Source organism: Scatophagus argus, chromosome 5 (genome assembly GCF_020382885.2).
Source record: "Scatophagus argus isolate fScaArg1 chromosome 5, fScaArg1.pri, whole genome shotgun sequence".
In the NCBI taxonomy this organism is placed as follows: domain Eukaryota; kingdom Metazoa; phylum Chordata; class Actinopteri; family Scatophagidae; genus Scatophagus; species Scatophagus argus.
In genome coordinates this window covers 1,089,051-1,110,539 of record NC_058497.1, presented here as the reverse complement: position 1 = coordinate 1,110,539, position 21,489 = coordinate 1,089,051, and the positions used below count along the sequence as shown (strand labels likewise).

The 21,489-nt window shown below is 41.0% G+C and overlaps 1 protein-coding gene across 14 annotated transcripts in view; it reads right to left on the bottom strand.

Moving 5' to 3' along the window:
* myo18ab (myosin XVIIIAb) overlaps nucleotides 1-21,489 on the bottom strand; it is a 132,837-nt gene that overhangs the window by 101,485 nt on the left and 9,863 nt on the right. For 10 of the 14 annotated variants that reach the window (XM_046388105.1, XM_046388106.1, XM_046388107.1 and 7 more), the window contains exon 1: nucleotides 2,288-2,571. The exons of 3 other annotated variants lie outside the window; for them this stretch is intronic. In XM_046388105.1, coding sequence (XP_046244061.1) covers nucleotides 2,288-2,556 — 269 coding nt within the window. In that variant the 5' untranslated portion in view covers nucleotides 2,557-2,571. Of the gene's footprint in view, nucleotides 1-2,287; nucleotides 2,572-4,090; nucleotides 4,679-21,489 lie in introns of those variants that run through there. One more of the 14 variants, XM_046388108.1, reaches the window with a different exon arrangement.

Here is a 21,489-nt window from a genome sequence, read left to right as displayed (position 1 = left end):
ATAATAAAGATGTATAAAAATGAATGATTATTACCACTAAAGGCCTCAGAGGTCATTTACTTACACTTCTGCTGTCTAGCTTGTTCTCTCCTTTGATCTAAACGTACTCTTAATTTTTCTGTCTGCTCAGAACATGGCAAAGTTGCACTAAACTTCTAATCAGCCATGCAATCTTTCGTTTATATGTGTTCAGCATCAGGCTAAACAAAAGGGTCAGTCAGAATAAGAGTGTTAGCTCAAACCAAAACACTTGCTGAAACATGCATGCCTTCATACACATCTCCACCATGAAATCCTGCCAGGGAATATGAAAATGAATACCGTTGTCTCTGGGAATGGATTTTGCCATATCCCTCGTGTTTATGGTAATATAAATTTTCTATTTAATTTAGATCAGTGTGGTGAAGTACTCTGACTTGTTTGTTACGCTTATGAGCCAGTAACTGTTGTTCATCACTAAAAATACTGCACACATAGTTTACTATAATGCCATCAACATAATAACATAAAGCTGTAAATGCTGAGGATCTTATCCATATCACCACTCCTATTTGAGCTCTATTGTGACCAACACAAATTCAAGCTGACCATGGCCTCCTCTCAGTCTAGAACTAAACTACAAATTTAAAATCAATCTTCGACTCTAATGGAAGAGCGTTTCATGATTCAAAGTGATATTCTGTGTCAGCCAGGTAATGTATACATTTGACTTGATGTGACTGTAATCAGTTTTTACCTCACCATGAGTAGAAAAATTAATTTCGCATTTTTGGAGTAGTCGCACACAGTAATTTAACCTAAGGCTGTGCTTGAAGTTTATACCGTAACTCAAAGGGTTAAATCAGGGGTCTCTGCCTTGAACTTACCTCAGTAATTCTTCTATTCTATAATGCAATGTGCGTTTAAATAATGCATTCCTAACAGAAAATGTATGTAGAAAACTTTTCAAAAAGATTTACCACCATTCACACATGAAAGCACAGAAAGGACACTGCTGACTGTCATAGCATCATGACAATATATATTACACATTCTCTAATATTAGGACACCATGTGACCTGAGAGCACTGACTCACTGAACAAAGAACAAGCCAGCTACACACATAAACAGTATATATGGAAGCTGAGTCAATCTGAACACTAAAAAACACTGAAGACACTCCAAAGGGATGTCTGCACTGTCTCTTGCTTCCACACTGTGAGAAGCACTTGAATTTAAGTATTTTAAATTCTTAAAATTTGTGTTCTATTCACTATTTATAGATCAAACAGAGGAACCTTTTATTTACGGTTTTGAGAACACTTTATTTATCTCCACAAAAATACTAGAATCTGTATGAGAATTAATGTGGAATTCAGTGCAACTCTTTGCAGACTGCTCTCCGCCATTAACCTCTATCTACAGTGTAGCTCGGGTTTACAATCCACAAAACCTGGAATTACCTGTTGACCTCATATGAAGGATCACAAGTGATGGGTCACATGAGATCCATAATTGGAAATCCAATCACCATACAACTGGCCTTTAGTTAGATGCCTTATAAAAGTTCAGATGGTCCCAGGGGATATCATAAGGCTGCCTGTGACCATTTGTGAAGAGCTGAGTTGATGTGTCTACCAAGCAAAAATCAAGCTCACACACCTGGTAACCCACACATGCTTCCAGCTAATGTTGACAGCTGAGCAGCTAAAATCCTGTTTGTAGTTTCATCGAGGTATGGTAACCCAACATGCGTGACTTCATTTTCACACCTATTTTTCCACCTGTGAAAAACATGAAAGACCTTTCCAAAATATAGAGTAATGGTCTCAGCCATCTGATTATATCCATTCAAGCTTTTGGGACAGCTTGCTTCGACTCACGGAACTACATGTTTAATATCAACTGAAAACAAGTGACACAAAATGAAAATGCATCAAACCTCGGTACCAGCCTCAGTTCCCACTAGTTCATGCACCAGCATATAAATTCTCATTGGGCATGAATCCGCAAAACTACCTCTTCAAACCAGCAAAACCGATGTTCCACACACCTCTACTTTTTAATTCTACCACTCTTACAGATCCCCATCGGAGTGGGAAAAGGGAAACTGTCACAATGCCACAAATCTGTTACTGTAAAACGTTACTTTAAGTTGGGAAACCATTCAAGCTGACAACCCCCCCCTCAGCCAAGCGCAGTCTAAAAATAGTCCCACCAGCAGTTGAGCCTTGAGGCCCCACGCTTGTCAAAGATTTTCTAATAAAGATCTCACTTTGCATCAAAAGTTATCACAAGTTGTTCTACCTGTCAGTGAAGTAATTCCACAACTTCAGTCTTCGCAAGTCACCGATCAAATGAAAAAGCGAACAAAGCGGACGAGATCCGAGCAAGCGGTTTGAGACACGCAGAGTGGAGAGCGCAGCAGCAGAGCTGAGGAGACCAGGGGCCGTGCTGATAGGCCGGCTATTCCTGACAGTGGACAGACAAGAGATGTGGGGACAGCTGTTGTGATATGAGGGTGTTGCAAAGCGGTAAAAATAGGAGCCACTGCTCTCCAGCCACAGCTCTGCCATGAACCCCCCTCCCTCCCCCATCAACTCCACAGTCCAATCAGCAGCCACAGTGTTCAACCAGACATGCTGCTACAGTTGCTGTCATCTCAGCTGCTTCTGTGTGCACACAGAAACGCATTTCTGTATCTGTAAGCAAACGCGGAAAGGGATAAAGGGATGTAACTGAGAACCTTTTGCTTGTTGATCAGCCACTGATGAACCATTGTTGCTCAGCAATTTGAAAAAACAGCACTCGGAAGCTGAAATCACTGAGGATATCAGGATTTCAGGATATTTTAGGGACTATTCTGACACACTTGTGGGATACTGGGGTTTGTTTGTATATGAAACCTATGCCACAGATGAGACTTTTGGGTTCATAAGCGACCAAACAACGAATCTAAGGATTATTATTTGAATCTCCAAAATATCAAAAATAGTAACAAAAGAGCAGGTGGTTTCAGATCAAGCAATGCAAATTGAAACAGGAAGTTGTATATTGAGAGACAGCTACAGCTCATCTCTGTAGAGTCAGTATATCGGCTGTTCATGGTTAATAAAGCTACTACAAAAAACTAAAACTACTCTACAGCTACACCAACACATGCTGATGTTTAGCAAGTAGAATTTTCTGTACCTTATAGATACAGCTGAGGCTTAAGGAAGTCATCATAATTAATCAATCAGTCAATCAGTGTAGGTATTTTTCACCAAACAAAGAAATGGACAAAGCAGCGTTTTGACCTGTGGTTGCACCAAAGTGAGACGACTACAATTCATCCTAAGCAGAACATGAATGCGTGCCAAACTGAATGGCAAGTCATCCTGCAGTCGAGACATTTCACATGGACCAAATGAGTGAGCAGCATGCCTCTCCTAGAGCCACACAGGAAGGGTGTAGGATTTGTTTTTTAACCAATGTGGTTAAAAAGTAGTTACCGCCTTTTCATGGATGATACTGATAAGATTACCCAAGTAGTTCACATTTTTTACATTAGTTAATAGTTCATAACCTCTATGAACACCTGAGAAAAGGCTAAGATGCAGTGACTAAATGATGATTTAATCTTCCATAGCTCAGATGAGCCTACATCACCATGAAAGATGTCCTTACAGAATGTTATCGCCAAGACTCCAAGTGACAGAGAACTACATCCACATTTCATTGATCCGTAGTTATATATGTAACTCTCATTTTACATGGTAAGTCAGTGCCTATAACCAACACAAAATTAACCCGTTGCAACCCATCAACTGGCTGCAATATTTACAATATTTATAACAGTTTTCTAAGATGTTAACTATGAATTCATATAAACCAACATTTAATACAGCCTGAAGTTTCAACAGAATAGCTCAGTAGGCTGGATAGCTAGCCTGGCATGTAATGCCCAAAGGCGCATCAATTTGGTATCCATATTCAGCAGTGAGGACAGAGCTCAGCTGCTGCTCTAACTAAAAATATATGAGTTATCACAATCTTTGAGCTTTCCTTGCTCTGAATAGCTACAAAAACTAGAGCTGGGATGGTCCACCCGGTCTACTGTTGACATACCTTTGCACGGTGTCCAGTCATCATTTAGCAGCTCAATCCCATATCCAGCACTGCTGCTATTTCAACTTCGATCCAACCAAAACCTCTCTCCCGTTTGATCAGCTCTGCTCTCTCTCTCACTCTTCTTTTCTTACCATTTGTTTCACTAACTACACAGTGCTGTAACACTCTATATGTCTAGATTTGAGTGTGTTGTAAGCTGCACTGTCTTCCTGTGTGAAACTGTATTGTGCAGCAGACAGAAGGAAGCCTGACCTTTTTACACAGGCAGCACAAAGAAAAGCAGAAGAAGGACATAACATATTTTCAGAAGTAACACAGAGGCTTCCCTCTCGTTGGCAGTGAATGAAAAACCACTCATCATTTTCTTCTGACACTGCCTCTCAAAACTTAATTATGTAGTAGAATGGACACCTCCTAGTGAAGCGTATTCTCCCTTTAATAGAAACACGAAAGCTCTGTTCAGCTGGCTTCAGGGTTTAACACGTAACTCCAAAAAAACACACTTGGTCAAAATTCAATTCACCTTGTCTTTGAGCTGAAACTCTCAGGAACTGATACAGTGACTTTTCATAAACTACCCAAACGAACACCCATTCAGCGTACCTACTGATCTTCCTGCTTACTAAAAGTAGCTGGATCTGGTGTCTTTCTAGCAGTGTGGGGTGTTTTCAAAAGGTTAATAAACGTTTCAATTGTTACTCAAACAGACAACACTGTTCCTGTTATAACAGCAGAAAAGAAGATGTGGGTACAGAAAGTGTTGTTGTCTTGGTGAACCATATCTTTGATAAGCAAACCCTAAATTACACTATATAGAAAAAAACATTCAGACCAACCTCTTGATGGGGCTGCTTTTCCAGAGCTGCTTACTCCCAGTGAAGGGAAATCTTAATGCTTCAGCATACCAAGACACTTTGGACAATGATATGCTTCCAACTTTGAAGAAGGACCTTTTCCATTCCAGCATGACTATGTCCCAGTGCAAAAAAGCAAAGTCCAGAAAGACATAACTGGATGAGTTTGGTGTAGAAGAACTTGACTGGTCTGACAGACACCTGACCTCAAAACCCATCCAATCCCATTGAGATGAACTGGAACGGAGACTGCGAGCCAGGCCTTTTGGTCCAACATCAGTGCTTGGCCACACCATTGCTCTACTGCATGAATGGGCAAAAACTCTTACAGAAACACTCCAAAATCATGTGGAAAGAGCGGAGGCTGTTAAAGCTGCAAAGCTGTCTCTGTAATTAGAATGTCATTAAAGTCCCTGTTGGTGTAATGGTCAGGTGCCCCAATACTTATTATGTTGTCAGGTGATAAATACTATGCATGTTAAGCTGGCAAGTTCCGCCCTTACACACAGCATGCTTAATGTTAAATGTGAAATAATGCTCATGTTCTGATTTTGAAGCAGTATGGCTAGATGATTAAATGAAGACTGGTAAAAAAAAAAAAAATCAAAACTGGAGATAATCAAAAAATGTATGCATCCAACAATGAATCCCAAACATTCACAGTGTAACTGTGGACTTGAAAAACTGAGTGTGAAGATTTATTCATGATCTCGGAAATAGCAGTTAAACAATCAATCAAAAGTGAAAGTTCTCATGGCTATGGTAACACAAAACATCAAGTCAAGGTCAGGGACAGTTTCAGTCTTTTGGTTAAACATTGAAAAAGGCACAGCTGGCTTCAAGCACAATACTTCAAAGTCAATTTCGTGCGCTTTGAACGTTGAAAAATCTACCTCTTCGATAAAATATGAAAAGGGAACATAGTATACTCAGTTATGAAAGCATTACTTTATCTATATGAGTCAGGGTTGATTAAGTGAACAATGCTGCAGAACTGATTGAGTGTTTCCCACACAGGTAAAGTTTTCTCAAACTGTCATTGCTAAAGCAAACTAAATCCTTCCAAACACACAACAGACTACCCACCCACATTAGGACACATATCCCCGGGCAGCAGATAATCAGCTAGATCTGCAATGGCACTGCTTGTTTCCCCATCACTTGCGCTTCTGGACCACAAGATGGAGCCAGAGGTCAGGGAAAAGCACCACATGCTTTTGGACTCCCACAACCACACAAAACCTCCATTATTTCCCAGTTGCTGCCATGGTTTTCTAGGGAGGGAACAGCAAAGTGATACTGATAAAGCTCTAGCAAACTTTGCCGTGAAAAAAAAAAAATCACAGCTTTAGTTCAGCTGACAGCAGGGAGCAGTGGGTGGGGGGGTGGAGGGGCTGAGTACTGGTCGGGCTGTATTGGAAAATTGAGCTTAGCTTAAAGAAGAGGGTGGGGTAAGAAGGGTGAGGAAAGAAATGCAGTGATGTAACATCGTGTTAAAGAGTGACTGCTGCTATCCTGAATAGAAAGGAGTGTGTCATGTGTACCAGGGCTGGTGTAACTGACTTTACCAGCTTTCATGTTTGAAGATGTCCTAAATGAACAACTGAGGGTGTTTAACTGGAAGAACTTGGTACTTACTTTATTAAACCTACAATATGCAGGAAAACATCCTCAGTGCACCAGCCCTGTTGGTGACAATGTGGCTGTTTGGAAGCACACCACACACACATTTGTTTTGGAGTTGTGAAAAAACCAAGTCATTTAGGGAAGATCATTCTGTCTTGATTCAGACGGATCAACACCTGGTTAAGATTCTACTAACAGCGGCAAGAAAAGTATAAAGAAGTTGGTATAAATCTGATTCTCCTGAGCAGGAACAATGGTTTGATGTGATATTGGAAATAAGGACAATGGAAAGACTCACTTCTACGTTAGGTTTGAACGAAGGTCTGCTCGCAAATAGATGGCGGAAGTGGATATCCTATCTTTATCTAAAGAAAATAAAAGGACACTATTGGCCAATAATTTGTGGTCACACCTAAGGATAACGCAACTATTGGGAATGTTTGTTTTCTCTGTCACCACCTGGTTCACCTGCAGGCTCTGTTTGTTTCCTTTACTTTTTACCTACTCCACCTGTACTTTTGTTTACATTTTACTTTGATGACGACTGTGAATGGCTGTCGCCTCATAGCAAGAGGGTTCCAGGTTCGAATCCCGGTCTGAGCCCTTCTATGTGGAGTTTGCATGTTCTCCCTGTGCCTGTGTGGGTTTTCTCCGGGTACTCCGGCTTCCTCCCACAATCCCAAAAACATGCACATTAGGTTAATTGGCTGCTCTACATTGCCCCCTAGGTGTGAGTGTGAGAGTGTGTGGTTGTCTGTCTTTGTGTGTTGGCCCTGTGATTGACTGTCGACCAGTCCAGGGTGTACCCCGCCTCTCGCCCGTAGTCAGCTGGGATAGGCTCCAGCTCCCCCGCGACCCTGACGGATAAGCGGTATAGAAAATGGATGGATGGATAGACTGTGAATGGACGTCGATTCTTTAAAAATTGAGAAAGTATCAAAAAAGACAAAAACAAGTTGTCCTAAATTATTATTATTAACACTACTTGAGAGAATAAAGCAGAGTGTGAGAGCCAAAACAGGCATTTATCATGTAAAGACAGATAGTACAACTACAGCTTTAGTGCTGCCACTAACAATTACTTTCATGGTTGATTAATCTTCCAGTAATTTAGGCAATTAAATGAAAAATCCCACGACAGTTTGCTAGAGATCGCTTTCTTTGTCAGTCCAAATCCCAAAGACTCCTCATCTGCTATCAAAAATGACCCAAAAAAGCAGCAAATGTTTTTATTTAAGAAAGTAGAACCAGAAAATGTTTTTTGCTTTTTGTTTAAAAACGACTCAAACAGGTAATCGAGTATCAAAATAATTGCTAACCCATTTTCTTTCAATCAACTAATCAATTAACTGACTAATTGTGTCTGTTCAGATGAGTTCTTTTTTTGTTATCTTGTCGAGCACAGATTCTCCATTTGTAGATAAATAGTTGTTGTTTTCAAGAGTCCATCTCATTCAGAATACAAAGTCAGTAAAGTGACGGAATTTAAATGTTCATTTCATCAATAGCATGTGACATTCCACTGATGCACCCAATGCTCTCTGTTGTCATGAGCCCGGCTAACAGTGATAGTGTCCACGCCAAAACCCCACACGCGCACATTCACACAGATTATACGAGTACCCATTCAATCATTTTTCCTACTATGGGGCTGATTTCATTTCCATTCCCAAGTCGACAGGATTGAACATGTTTGTTCATTCAGTCCCTGAATTGCCTGACTGCCACTGCCCAGTGTGATACAACCACCCACATCTCTCACTATATGAAAGCCTTTGTTTCGCCTTGTTTCTGCAGCTTGACATTCATGAATGACCTCAGCTCCTTCTAACAAATAAAAGCAATTAAATTTAGTATTATGAAGGGACCGCTACACTACCGGTAAATATAGTACACACTCCCTTTGCCACTCTACAATATCAAGCCCTCCTCAACCATTCTCAACATGGTAATAATGCCGTTACATTAGTCAGTCTTCTTCACCAGTAAGTGATTTCACAAGGCCAGACACATCAGGTTCAGACAGTTCACTTGTTAGCCAGACTTACTTCCAAGGTAAAACCTGGCAACCTCACTGTGACGACTATAGAGAAGATATGGTCAGTCACTGCACCTGGTGGTTGTTAACCAAAAAATATATCTGACAGTTCCTAAAAACGCAATGATCCAACATAAATCTGTAAAATTATAACCTTCTGCTATGTTCACCTATCACATTTGCAGCCCCCACTACTGTTAATGTTACTGTACTGTCAAAAGAGAACATGCTTTCAGGTAAATACTGACTATATTAATAGAGTGAATGTATCAGACCTTTTTGGATGATTCATTTAACCATGAGATAGTTGCCTAAAGTTACAGGCTTCTGCTAGTGTTTGCTGGTTAGTTGAAGGATGCAGCTTGATGAAGCAATTGCAGTAAGGAAGTTTCAACTAATTCTGGATAGGGTAACTCTTGAGGTTTATAACATGGTAAACACTCCTCCACCAAAAATTTGCGATATTTCTATTTTATTCCTGTTATTCCCCACGAAGTCCTGCTAATTCCCAAGGAAAGATGACATCTTGAATATTCCCAGATTTCTACGTACTTACACTACTATTTTTGAAAAGATTACAGTGCTTGTCTATCACACATTGTGTATGCATCAAATTTGAAAACCACCAGGATTTGTTAGCAAAGAAGCTTTTTCATGTATGCATAATATCTTTCCTCTATGCTCCTTTAATAGGTAACAAAAAGTGTCCACGGTTGGAAATTAATGTCTTACTTAATCAAAAAGCTTCTATTGCAGGCAAAGTATTTGTACAGTGTGTGTAAGCAACAATATAACATTTGAGAACTTTTGCATCTTGGTAAATGAAAGGGAGCATTCGGACTACAGTTTTATATTTCTTGAGACTTGACCCCTGAGTTAGTTCATACAGGACACAGCATACAGGCTGTACGCCTGTTTAAAGTGAAGTCAAGTGTGGAGACAATACATCAGACACTGATTTTGTGTAGAGGGGTAGGAGGGTGGGAGGGGGGTCCCTGCCGCCTGAGTGACTTTCTTTAGCTCTGGTGCAGGCTGGCAGATATGGGTCAGACAGAGTGCTTGATGCTTTGTCTGTACATGTGCACATATAATTCAAATGGAAAGGTAACTTAATACACACACACACACACTATCTCCGTATGTAGAGACTCTGCAGACAAGAGCTCTACACTCGTGTAGTTAAAATCAGCCTCTGACATCATTCTTGTGTCATGAGCACATGCCAGAAACAGTGGAAGTTCCACACATTGTAGAACTGTTGACTTTTAAAAATACCTCCCATGTAAAGTGACCCAATAAATGAGTCTTCATCTGTACAGCATTAACCAGGCACTACGTTAACAGACTTGCTGCAAGGACTTAGATCAGCCAGATGAAGACTGTGAACAGGAGACACTGTCATCTCACAAAATGACACACAGACTAAACAGCTATCAGCGTTACAGTCATGTCTTGTTTCCTCGAAGCATACTGATTCCGGCTGGCCACGGTAATGTCTGTGGTGTGTGGAGGTAGGACAAAACACGGACGATGCTTATTACACCAGTCCTGAGAATCCAGCTCCGCTAACCACAAAGGGTAGGCCATCGGGGATACAACGCACAAACTAGTGATGGTTCAAAAACCGAGCAGAGGCCGTGACATTAGGAAGCATGTTACTGTCTTATACCAGTCACATGACATGGGTTGAAAGCATGCGTGGTGCCATTGACTATATTGATGATTAGGGATGTCACAGTGCAGCATCTGCACACACTGAATTCCATAATGGATGAGAGGTCACCGGGTTATCTCAGCTTGGGCTAACTAGCTGCACAGTGATTGAAATCAAGGTGGCCTGATTTGTTAGAGAATTTGTCTCTGCACTGGGATAGACTTTTTTTGTAACAATACGACGTACCGTCATACTACAGCCACGTATACCAAGTGATTAGATTTTTGACTCAGTCAGAGTGGTATTGTGTATTTTGTCATGTAACTACATGTTAAGTTAATAACTACAATGAAAGCCTGCAGTTATGTAAAAGCCACACACAGCAGTGATAGAATTCTGCAGTGGACACTGCGCCTGGTGGTACACAGTCCGCTTTCTCTGACTGACAGAAGCCTCAGGGCTTTGGTCAGCTGAGGGATGGCGGATAAAACAAAGGCATTCACTGCCCTTTCCGCTCAAACGAAAACTGAACAGCAGACAAGCTGTGTGGCACTGGACATGTGCTGAAGTGTGGCATTTTAGGAGAATGCGTATACGTGTTGAGTGAACGACTGTGTAAGACTGCCACATTACCTTGCTCTTATATTCAGTGTGTCAATGAATTGAGCAGCTCGTCATAAACAAAAGGACTCATTTGAGCAGAAAACAAAGAAAGCTTTGCCAGCTGGCTAGATTCTTCACCCACCTGCAGCCTACTATGAGACTGCAACTGGTCTGAAATATCATTTCATGTAACTTAACTGCACGTGTGTCAATATCTGATGATTACTAGAAGCTGGGTATCATTTCATTGTTTGGGAAGTTAAATGTTTTCAGACATGAACAGTCATACAAGAACTGTTTCAGGCTCAATCTCTCAGTAGAGCCCCATATCTCAAATATGATCAAAACCAATAAAAGACTCATAAGCCATATAGTTAAGAGAATGACAATTTGCTACTGGACACTGTAGTATTGCAGCAGAAAGACAAGAGGACAACAGAAATGCTGGGTGTATGTCTGAGGATGCAGGCTCCTGAGCTGCAATTTCCTCCCACACTCAGCACAAGATGTAAATAGTAACAACATCCTTCCAATAATTCAAAGGGGACAGCAATACACGTTCCCGTACTCTCCACCTCCCACTTTGAAGTTGTGGTAGTCACGCTACAATGGTTAGACGGATTGCAAAGACAGGAAATGGCAGAATAAAACCTTCCGGGCTTGGGCGACCTAGAGACGGTTACAATTATACAGATGCACAAAACATTATATGTATACCTCAAAGATCAGGGTTGCTTTAGTTCTACTATTTACAGTGTTTGGTAAAGGGTCTGAAACTCTCCTGCCTTGAAAGTCCAAGATCGCAGTACAGGAAGAAGCATCCAATCAGGGAGCTTAAAATTCTGCTGCTGTCTGCACACAGAAAAGTCTGAGGTTTAGATATGCAGAACTTCTCATAAAAATTCAGCAATTTGAATCGCTTTATTTTAAAATTTTGTGATTTATAGACACTATTTTCACAGGACAAACCATATCCAATGTATTTATGTTGCAGAGCATTGAGTATATCCCTCCATTAGCCAGCTGAGTGTGAGTGACTGAGTGTGAGTGTTCAACTAAGGATGGGTCAAATGCAGAAGACGAATTCAGTGTGTGTATGTAAAAATATATATACTGTCAATAAAGCTGATTCTTCTTCTTCTTCTTAAAAATTACCATTCAAAAGTGTAAACACAGTAGAAAAAAGGGTGCACCAGCAGATCCAATCACTAGTTCTGTCACTGCTAGTCTAGTTTATAGTTATACTTGGGTGAAAAAGTGATATGAGAAACAGTTTTGAGCAGCAGCACCGTCCAACACTCTACATTTTGGATTTAGTGAGTGACACATTTTGGCATTACTTACACAAAATAAAGCTGTTGTTCAGGCTCCCCCACTCAAAGAGAGTAGGAAAGCCTGGACAGATGAGTTCTGACTTGGGATTTAAAGTGTGGGAGTGAGTTGATGTTACGGAGGTCAGGAGGAAGTTAATTCCACAGACGGGGGGGCAGAGCAGCTGATTAAATCCAAGATATGTCCTTTTAGAAGAAGAATCGCTTTATTTTTGAGTGTGCTGGAAGATTCATATACTACAGAGAGTTGTGAAGGCAGGTCCTAATCCACAAGGTTTTGAGGAGTAAATATACAATTTAGTACTACACCCAACCAATCATGTCACACTGTCATCTCTGGTTCAATTAACAAACAGCTAGCAAAGTTAGCCCAGCTATGTATAGGATAAAACTAGAGAATGTTTATTACACTGCTCATTTAAGTGATATCTGACAATTTCACTTTCAGCAGAATCTGTCATAATTCGCAATTTGCTACCTAAGTCATACTGCAAACAACAGGGCTGGAGAGCAGTCTGTTACTATAGAAACAGCCAGGTGCTTGGGTGTGCTTTGACTGTACTGCTGTGTCACTGTGTTTAGTATAGGAAGAAAGGAGGACGCTGACACTGTGGGTTTTTCAGTCAGCAGCAGTCAGCACTGAGAGAGGCAAAACAAGCTCTGGCATATGACCAGGACAGAGACACTGACACAATGCTACTGCACCACCGGCCTCCAGCTCGCACATTCTCACATGGTTACTGCCCTCTGAAGGGGAGGGAGGGCGGCACGGAGAGGAAGCAAGCGGGTTTATGGGAAACATGGTCTTGATTTAAGCAGTAAAGACCATTAATAATACTTCCAGAGGAAGAGAGGGGTTACTAAACATTATGGGTCAGACATTTCCTGTCACAAAACTCGTTCAAATACCTCAAGCCCTACATTTTTTGAAAACTGGCACCAGCATCATTTTAAGTCTGAATTTGAGTTGTTGCCAACTGATGCATCCCTACCAATCACCTTCGCATTAGCCTCATTAACTTATGGTTACTTTAGCAAAATATCACAGTCATTTTAACGATGATGCATTTATCGTTCTTATATCAACACATCCCATGAGAAAAAAAAAAAAAAACCATGAGCACACAGCCCTGAAGGGGCTTCAATATTTAATAAACGAGTGGCGGAGGCCTGACTGCTGATCCAAACTGTCTGGGGTCTGTTTGTGAATATCCAGTTGCATAGCACAGTTGAAGTTTGTTGCAGAAGTTTGCAATTATGTAAGGTGATTTACAACACCTATACAACTGCATTGATCTCATTTCTCAGTTAACGTTCTTTATTATCTCTCCTTCTGACAGTGAAAAAGACAACACTGGACTGCAATTCCTCAGTTTACAGCTGCTGAACTTTTCAGACCTCTCTTCTTTGCTCTGACAAGTTTTTCCTTCAGCAGACTTCTCTATAATTCATCTGGCCTGCAGCATCTCTGTAAATAATTCAGTTTGCAAGAAAAAAAACGGGGGGAGGGGAGGATCTCCACACAACAGCAGCAGAGACATACTTAACATGAGGCTGGTGGGGAAGCTGGAGCAAAATGGCCGAGCGCACTGCCACAACGTTTAAACGACCCTACACTAACAGCACTTCTCTAGTGTCCACTAGCACTCGAAATATCTCAGCAACATAGAGTACATAGAGCAGCATGCCCTCTGAGCACTGACCAGGGCCCAGATCCCACCACAATGTTTGCTTATGAGAAAACAACAGCTATTTAGTGATATATGGCCAATTCCAAGACACATTACATTTATGACTTTTTACACTACTGAAGATTACAACTCAGGATTTTGACATCTTACATACACTCAAGGACCAATCATGGGAGTAAAGTACAGGGTGCTTTAAATAATATCAGCAAACAATAACTGTTGTAAGCAGAAATACTTTGTGGGACAGTTGATTGGTGACATACAGCAGATAAAAAAAAAACTGCTGACATCTGAACTTTACGAAACTTTATTCTGAAAAGCAAGGATTCATTTGTGCTGCCTGCTATCAAAAGGGAATTATTTTATTTCACTGTATAGTAGTGAAATAAAAGGGGTTGGATCTTGCAAAACCTTGAAAGATGAGGTCCAAGAGCTAATTTCCTCCTAGCACAGCATGCTAAAGTTATTAACTTGTGATAACCTACAACTAGTCAGCCAGTCACTTGAAAGCAGGCCTGCTAACGATACATATAAGACGGGGGCAGGGGGTGAAATGGCCTCTGCGATTCACTGCAGCCCTCAAACTTATCGTGAATTTCAATAAAAATTTCAATAAAGTCATTTGCAAAGACTTCAAAGAGAGATATCAAAGAGACATCACAGAGACATCAAACTTTCAACCATGTTCTCATTGTAATTTCACATTATTCAATAGTGTCAATGAAATTCAAAGTAACTACAACATAACATGGAGGCTGTAGCTAATAACAGATGACTTTACATGTGATAGTCACTTCAGCTGTCGGTACAATTGTTTTTTTATACTTTATACATGTCCTTCGTCTGCTCTTTCACCACAGACCGTTGGTGCTAATCTCTCTTTCAAACTAAGTTTGTGAGCTCGTCCTCTCAGTTCGAGAAGCAGTCGGACACAGTAACACACACAAACAGGTTTTGTTTCCATCAAAAACAAAATTAATCCACAGATTTCTTTGGTCCTCTGAGGCTGGAAGGTGAAGAAGTGAACTGTGTTGGTTGATGCAACCAACAACAGAGCTGTTCCCGTGCTTAGCTCTAACTGCAGAGATGACGACTGCAAGCCCGCCGCTTGTGAGAAAGAAAACGGCAAACCTGCGCAAAGGCAGACCTGAATCCGTGGGTGTCGAGACTCACATGGGGGGCAAGATCTTGACGTCAATAGGGAAGCAAAATCAAAACGGCCCGCAGGATCCCACATTTTCTGATCTAAGCTGCTGACACACAAGTGACTGGATTGTCATATTTCACATTTTATGAGTGGCTAGGCTCTCTAAATAAACAAATATATGTGTACAAGCACTGAAAAAGAAATTCAAATTTATAGTTAATGCCAAGAGTAGCAATTGGCAGTTTGTGGACTGCTTTTTGCTGAGTTTTAAGTTTTGTCAGAAATTTAGAAGCAAAGCTTGTTTTTTGTTTGCACTGCTACAAGGTGATAACAGTGACTCAGTGGGTGGACTAGTGGACTAAAACAGAATCTGTCAGGCATTTAATCACCAAGATAACAACAAAGGATAACATATGAAAGAAACAGACTGCCACAGTGGACTTCTTTCCCTCCCTTTGAGGACTGTCACACAGCTTCATGTTGAAGTGTTGCTTGTGAACTTGTACGCGATGGTCGCATCGGAAATGCGGTTCCTATGTTACTCTGGATGGTACAACCCCACCACCACCAGAAATGATGGTAATTTAATGTTTATTACATGTACTACTGGAACCGATTAACAGTCGATCTTGGCCAAACTGCCTCTGATCCACATTAGCGTTCTGTTAAAAAGAACACAATACAAAGCATTTCTACTGCCTGGTTTGTATAACTTGTAAGTGTTCTAGAATATAACACAAGTCGGGACTCTCATTTAATTCATATTTGCTCAAAGGCTGTATGGAAGGTCTGTTCCCGCATATTCGCACTTTACGCAATTGGCATAGATGAAATTTCACATAACAGACTGAGAAAGGAGAAAAAGACATGCATTTAATCCTTACCAGCCGTGTGTGTGTGTGTGTGTGTGTGTGTGTGTGTGTGTGTGTGTGTGTGTTGGCCTGGAGACACCTACTGCAGGAGAACCTACAACTGAGGCGAAATTAAGTGTTTTTGGGTTCTGGCGATGGAATGAATGGAAGACCAATCAAGCGACCAACCCCTCCCCAGGTGTTGCAGCTAGAGAGATCTAGGGTTGAGCAGGTTTCTGGTGTACATAAGTGGTCCCGTGGGACGAATGTCACTGCCTTTGGTGTTCTTCTAACCTCAGCTTTATGGACATGGACAGTTTTGTGGTTTTTAGTGAAATGTCTCAAAAACTACTGTATGGACTGCCATTGAATTTGAGCCATCGCGTACTCATGTTCCCCTCAGGATTAACTGTGACTACTTTGCTGTTAAGAAGAAATTAACTTTTCATCTAGCACCAGAATCAGGTCAATATAAGTGTGCAATACTTATAACCGCTTAACATCAGTGTGATAACATTACCGTGAGCATATACAGACGTTAGCATATAGAACAGCCTCAAAGAGAGGGTACTTCAATCTCTCAAATGTGTTTATTTATGTGTTATGTGTGCTTAACCTGTTCTCTGAACAGGAGTGTGATCCTCAAACACGTGATGAAAAATTGTGTTTTATTGCCCACATGTTGATATCCATAACAAATAACTACTGCTGGCTCTCTAATTCTACAACACTGTCATTCCTTCAGTCACTCTGAACTCTATTATCAATCCACAAACTGCATAACAAGCGGGTATGACATTTCAATGAAGCCTCAATTTTTTATATCGTTCATTTAGTCTCGGCAGCTAAATTCTTTCTGTCTGCTATTTCTGGCTCAGTGTGTGTATGAGAGTGTGTGTGTGTGTGTATGAAAGCACATCATTTCCTGTAACTAAATCAAATCAAGTGTGTGTGACCAGTGGTTCAAGTATCACTCATCACGCTGCTGCCAACTTGTTCTATGGCATTCCTGTCTGCTCCCTTGTCTGTCCTGACTGCAATGTGAACCTTCACACCCTGAGGGTGACAGTAAACGTCTATTCATCTACACCGCAGCACACTAGCATCAAAACCAGTACTGTTCATTTACAATGCAACCATACTAAAACAAAAATACAGACGAGGCACACTCATCTATGCAGTAGTACTGTTCTGTTGGAGTCCAAATATGTCCGATGAAAGCAAACTTCCAGTTTGTGACTGAAAAGCTTTTTGATCTCTGAAAAAGGCAGCTCTTGTTCCCAGTGTGTGGTTAAATAAATAATCATGGCATTCAAAAATCATTTTAAGGGATTATGGAAAAACACAGTGAACCTTCACCGTCAGACTAAAACGTTTCACCTTCAGACAACTATTTCTATTTCCAGATACTCAAATCAGAATTACTGTGAGCACAGAGGGCATTTTGTTCACAAGAATTAGGCTGCACGGGTGTGTATAGTTTGACTCATTCATACCAGGCTGAAGGTTATACACAGTCAAAATTTCCATTTGTTGTCATTCACCCAAGCCTCCCATATGTAACCTTGTCCACAGACTGTTAAAGCATAGAATTATACTGTACATTGCATAGAAGGTGAAATCTGATTGAAACTATTTTAGAAAAAGAAAAAAAAAATGCACACCCTTCTTGCATCTAATTTTCACAACTCAAATCAAATCTGAACACACAAGCCCTAATGTACAAAGGCTTCTGTGCCTGTTTTTCAGGCATAGACGTGACGCATCCTGCATTTTCTCTGTCTGACGAAGAGAAGGAGCAGGCTGGATTGGCAGTTTGCAGTACTGCCTTTGTCATTGTGTGCCTCTCTTCACACCGCACAGGTACACATTTAAGGAGAAATGCTAACAAAAATTTATAAAGTCACACAATTTGCAATGGGCAGTTTCACAGTGAAAAATTCTCCAACTCTCAAGTCTGGATGGTTGTGCAGGAGGAAAGAAACATGCAGGAAAAATACCACAAATAACAAGAAATTACACTATTGCTAATGATCATGATATATGATTACTGTAACACAAATGAATGTTGGACAGGAAGTTCTGGGTTGTGTTCATAAAAGCACCAGTGAACTGTAAAATAACTACAGGGTGCTTTCTTCCACTTACATGTGCCACTGGTTTCATTAACCTCGGCCTTAACATCCCTATTATCCTTCTGCATGTCTTTGATTTGTCCTACGCAATTGATAATGTCATATATGAGAACAATTATGATATAGTTTTATGAGTGGTAATTTGAGTGTTGAGCATGAGGGCACATACTGCTCAGATTTACTTTCCCCTGCTGCTCCCTTCTTCCTTTCCTGTCACAGACTGGATACAGAAACAGAAAAAGGATGCAAATGTCAACACAGCATACTGGTAAACATTAAGACACAATTAAAGGGCTACAGGAAATGTGTTTGACCGAGAGGCTTAAAATTACTGGATGAAAGTCAACTATTCATAGATCTGCACATGAGAAATGTGTGTGTTCGTACAGATCTGTAATCAAGGAAGTCCAATCATAAAAACCAAGACGATCTTCAGGTTTGTCCTGTTCTCAAATACATGATATTTCTCATCTCAAACAATGTGGCTGATTCCTTAAATTGTGGAGCAGCAAGTCAAGTAGAACACATTGAGACAACTCCAGTTGGTCATGTACAGCTGAAAAACAACTAGCCAAAGACAGTACATCAGCAGTCTCTTCTAACTGTCTACAGTAAAAGACAAAGAACACCTTGTTTGCAGATAAATCAAAGTTTGATCTTTGTGTTTGTATTTAGAGTTTGGTCTAGGCCTGCTCTAATTGGAAAGTGCCATGAGATCACTTTTTTTGTGAATTGGAGCTATATAAATAAACTGAATTGAAACTGAAATTGAGGCGACAGCCACAGAAGCCTGCAGTAGAACATTCAACCTACAGCCAAACACAGTGCTGGGAAAATTCAGCTGTAGAAACTTTTAGGCTATTACTGGACCACTTAATTTCATCCATCCATCCATTTTCTATACCGCTTATCTGTCAGGGTCGCGGGGGGGCTGGAGCCTATCCCAGCTGACTACGGGCGAGAGGGGGGGTACTGGTCGCCAGTCAATCGCAGGGCCAACACACAAAGACAAACAACCACACACTCTCACACTCACACCTAGGGACAATGTAGAGGAGCCAATTAACCTAATGTGCATGTTTTTTGGTATTGTGGGAGGAAGCCGGAGAACCCGGAGAAAACCCACATCAAAACATGCAAACTCCACATAGAAGGGCCCAGACCGGGATTCGAACCTGGAACTCTCTTGCTATGAGGCGACAGTGCTAACCACTGCACCACCGTGCCGTCTCCACTCTCTAGATGCTTTACAGAGACCCAGAGCCTGAACCCCTGAGCAAGCAGACAGTGGAAGGAAAAACTCCCTTTTAACAGGAAGAAACCTTGATCAGGACCCGGCTTGCAAGGGAGAGCTATCCTGACTTAAGTCCCTTTCACACATTCAATCTATCCCTGAAATATCCAGGAACATTCTCTACACGGGGTCATGTGTAAATGGGAGCAGGAACCGATATTTAGAGTAATCTGTACCGCCAATGTCCCACCTCAAGGCCTCCCAACATTTCAGGGACAAAGCCAATATGGATGTAATGTGAATGGAAGCAGTAACAATGCAGGTGCGAGTACGTGAAGGGTTACATCCATCAGAGAAAAGAATGTGGAATCACAAGACTCTGCTGACGAGATATGAAGTCACTCTTGACTCACACATTGAACGAAAAAGAAGCAAATCAGCGTGTTTATAATCTGAACAGTTCAAAACACCACATTTTCTGCAGCCCCTCTTCTCTTTGATTTTTGACACATATATGATTTTTAAGCCTACCTTGTAATTTATGACATTTTGTATTGTACAGTTTTATGAAGGTGCTGTTTTGAGTGTTATCCTGTTTGTCCAAAACAGCAATGCCTAGCATAGTGTTCCTCCATCCGGCAACGTCTGCATGAACTTCCTCTCTACACCGCAAGTGACACAAAGGTCACCAGTATTTTGCTGTGACGAGCGAGGGCAGAAACATTTAAACACTGATGAGCTGCCAACCAATCATGCACACGTTATATACGTCTAAATCACAAAGTGACAAATTGGAAGAGCAGGATGAGACAGGAATCTAGAACTCTAGAGAAGCTATCAAAGTGACAGCGTTGTTGTCTTTATGAACATAGTCTTGGACAATGGACTGCTTTACACTGTGAAAAACAGTCGATGAATGTTGAAACTGTGCATCACTGTCACAGTTTTTAGAATAGAGAGTGTTCTCTTTATCAAATCAATCCTGAGACATTAAGTTCTCTAGCTCCTCCACCGGCCCTAAGCCTCATTCCTCTTCCTCCATAAGAAAATCCCAGGGGTAGAGGGTCAGGAAGTGGCCTATTTGTTCCAAAGCAGATTCCACAAATACCAGAGTGAGACCTAAAGGGAGAGGCATGTTTCCTGTTGTTTCCAGTCAGCCTGTTCAGACAAGTGAAGATGGCTTCCTGCTACTTTAACCTACACTCACTCCCGCTCTCATGTTCTAGCCTCCCCTCGCCTTCTAGGATCCTTCAATTAGGATTACTGCTGCAAACATTCAGACAGCAAAAGTCTTCAGCAGATCGACAAGCTAATAAATTTGCTTCACAGTTTCCACACAGTGGCTGGGAGAATGAAATACAGAAAAATACGCCACGCAAAGAGGACGCCAACTTCCTCAGCAACAATTTGCACCGTACATATTTTTAACATGGGAAGCAGGAGAAGTTTAAGTTTCACACCTCATGCACACATTTGAATACATTATTAGTTAACGTATTAGTATTTTTCCCTTTTTGCCTTTCTGCTTTTCTTTCTTCCCTTTTTGTTTTTTGTTTTTTTTTGTATGTGTATTTGAGAAGAAATATGAGGAGAAAGAAACATACAATAAAGGAACCTATTCAAATTCAAACTCTGGCTTTGAATGCATATCATATGACAGCAACGTTCCTTTTTGTGATACCAGCTGGGAACCACATGCCATTGGCCCCGATGCTTCTCCTTGTGTTCCCTGAATCACCGTACTGTTATATTACCAAGTACAGGCAGAAGTGCTGTAAAACAAAATCAGTATTCAGTAAGTTCTTAAAACTAATTACTTGAGGTGTGTAACTAAGAATTACACACCTCACCAACCCAATAAAGCGATTTTAGAATAGCTATGTTGCCGAGAAATAGCTCTATCAATGTTTTGGGCAAGTACCCCAGTCCTTTGACATCGAGTATATTCTGATTCCAAATCCAATCGGAAACTTAGAACTATTATCCTTTTTCTATACCGCTTTATCCGTGCAGGGTCGCGGGGGGGCTGGAGCCTATTCCAGCTGACAGCGGGCAAGACAGGAAGTCCTGGTCACCAGTCAGTCGCAGGGCTGACACACAAAGACAGACAAATCACACACGCTCACACGTTAACATGCACTCCTGAGGATACACCACAGTGGATGATGAAGAGGAGGAATGAGAAAGAGTAAATACAGATGTTCTTTAAAATATCCATAACTATTACTGGAT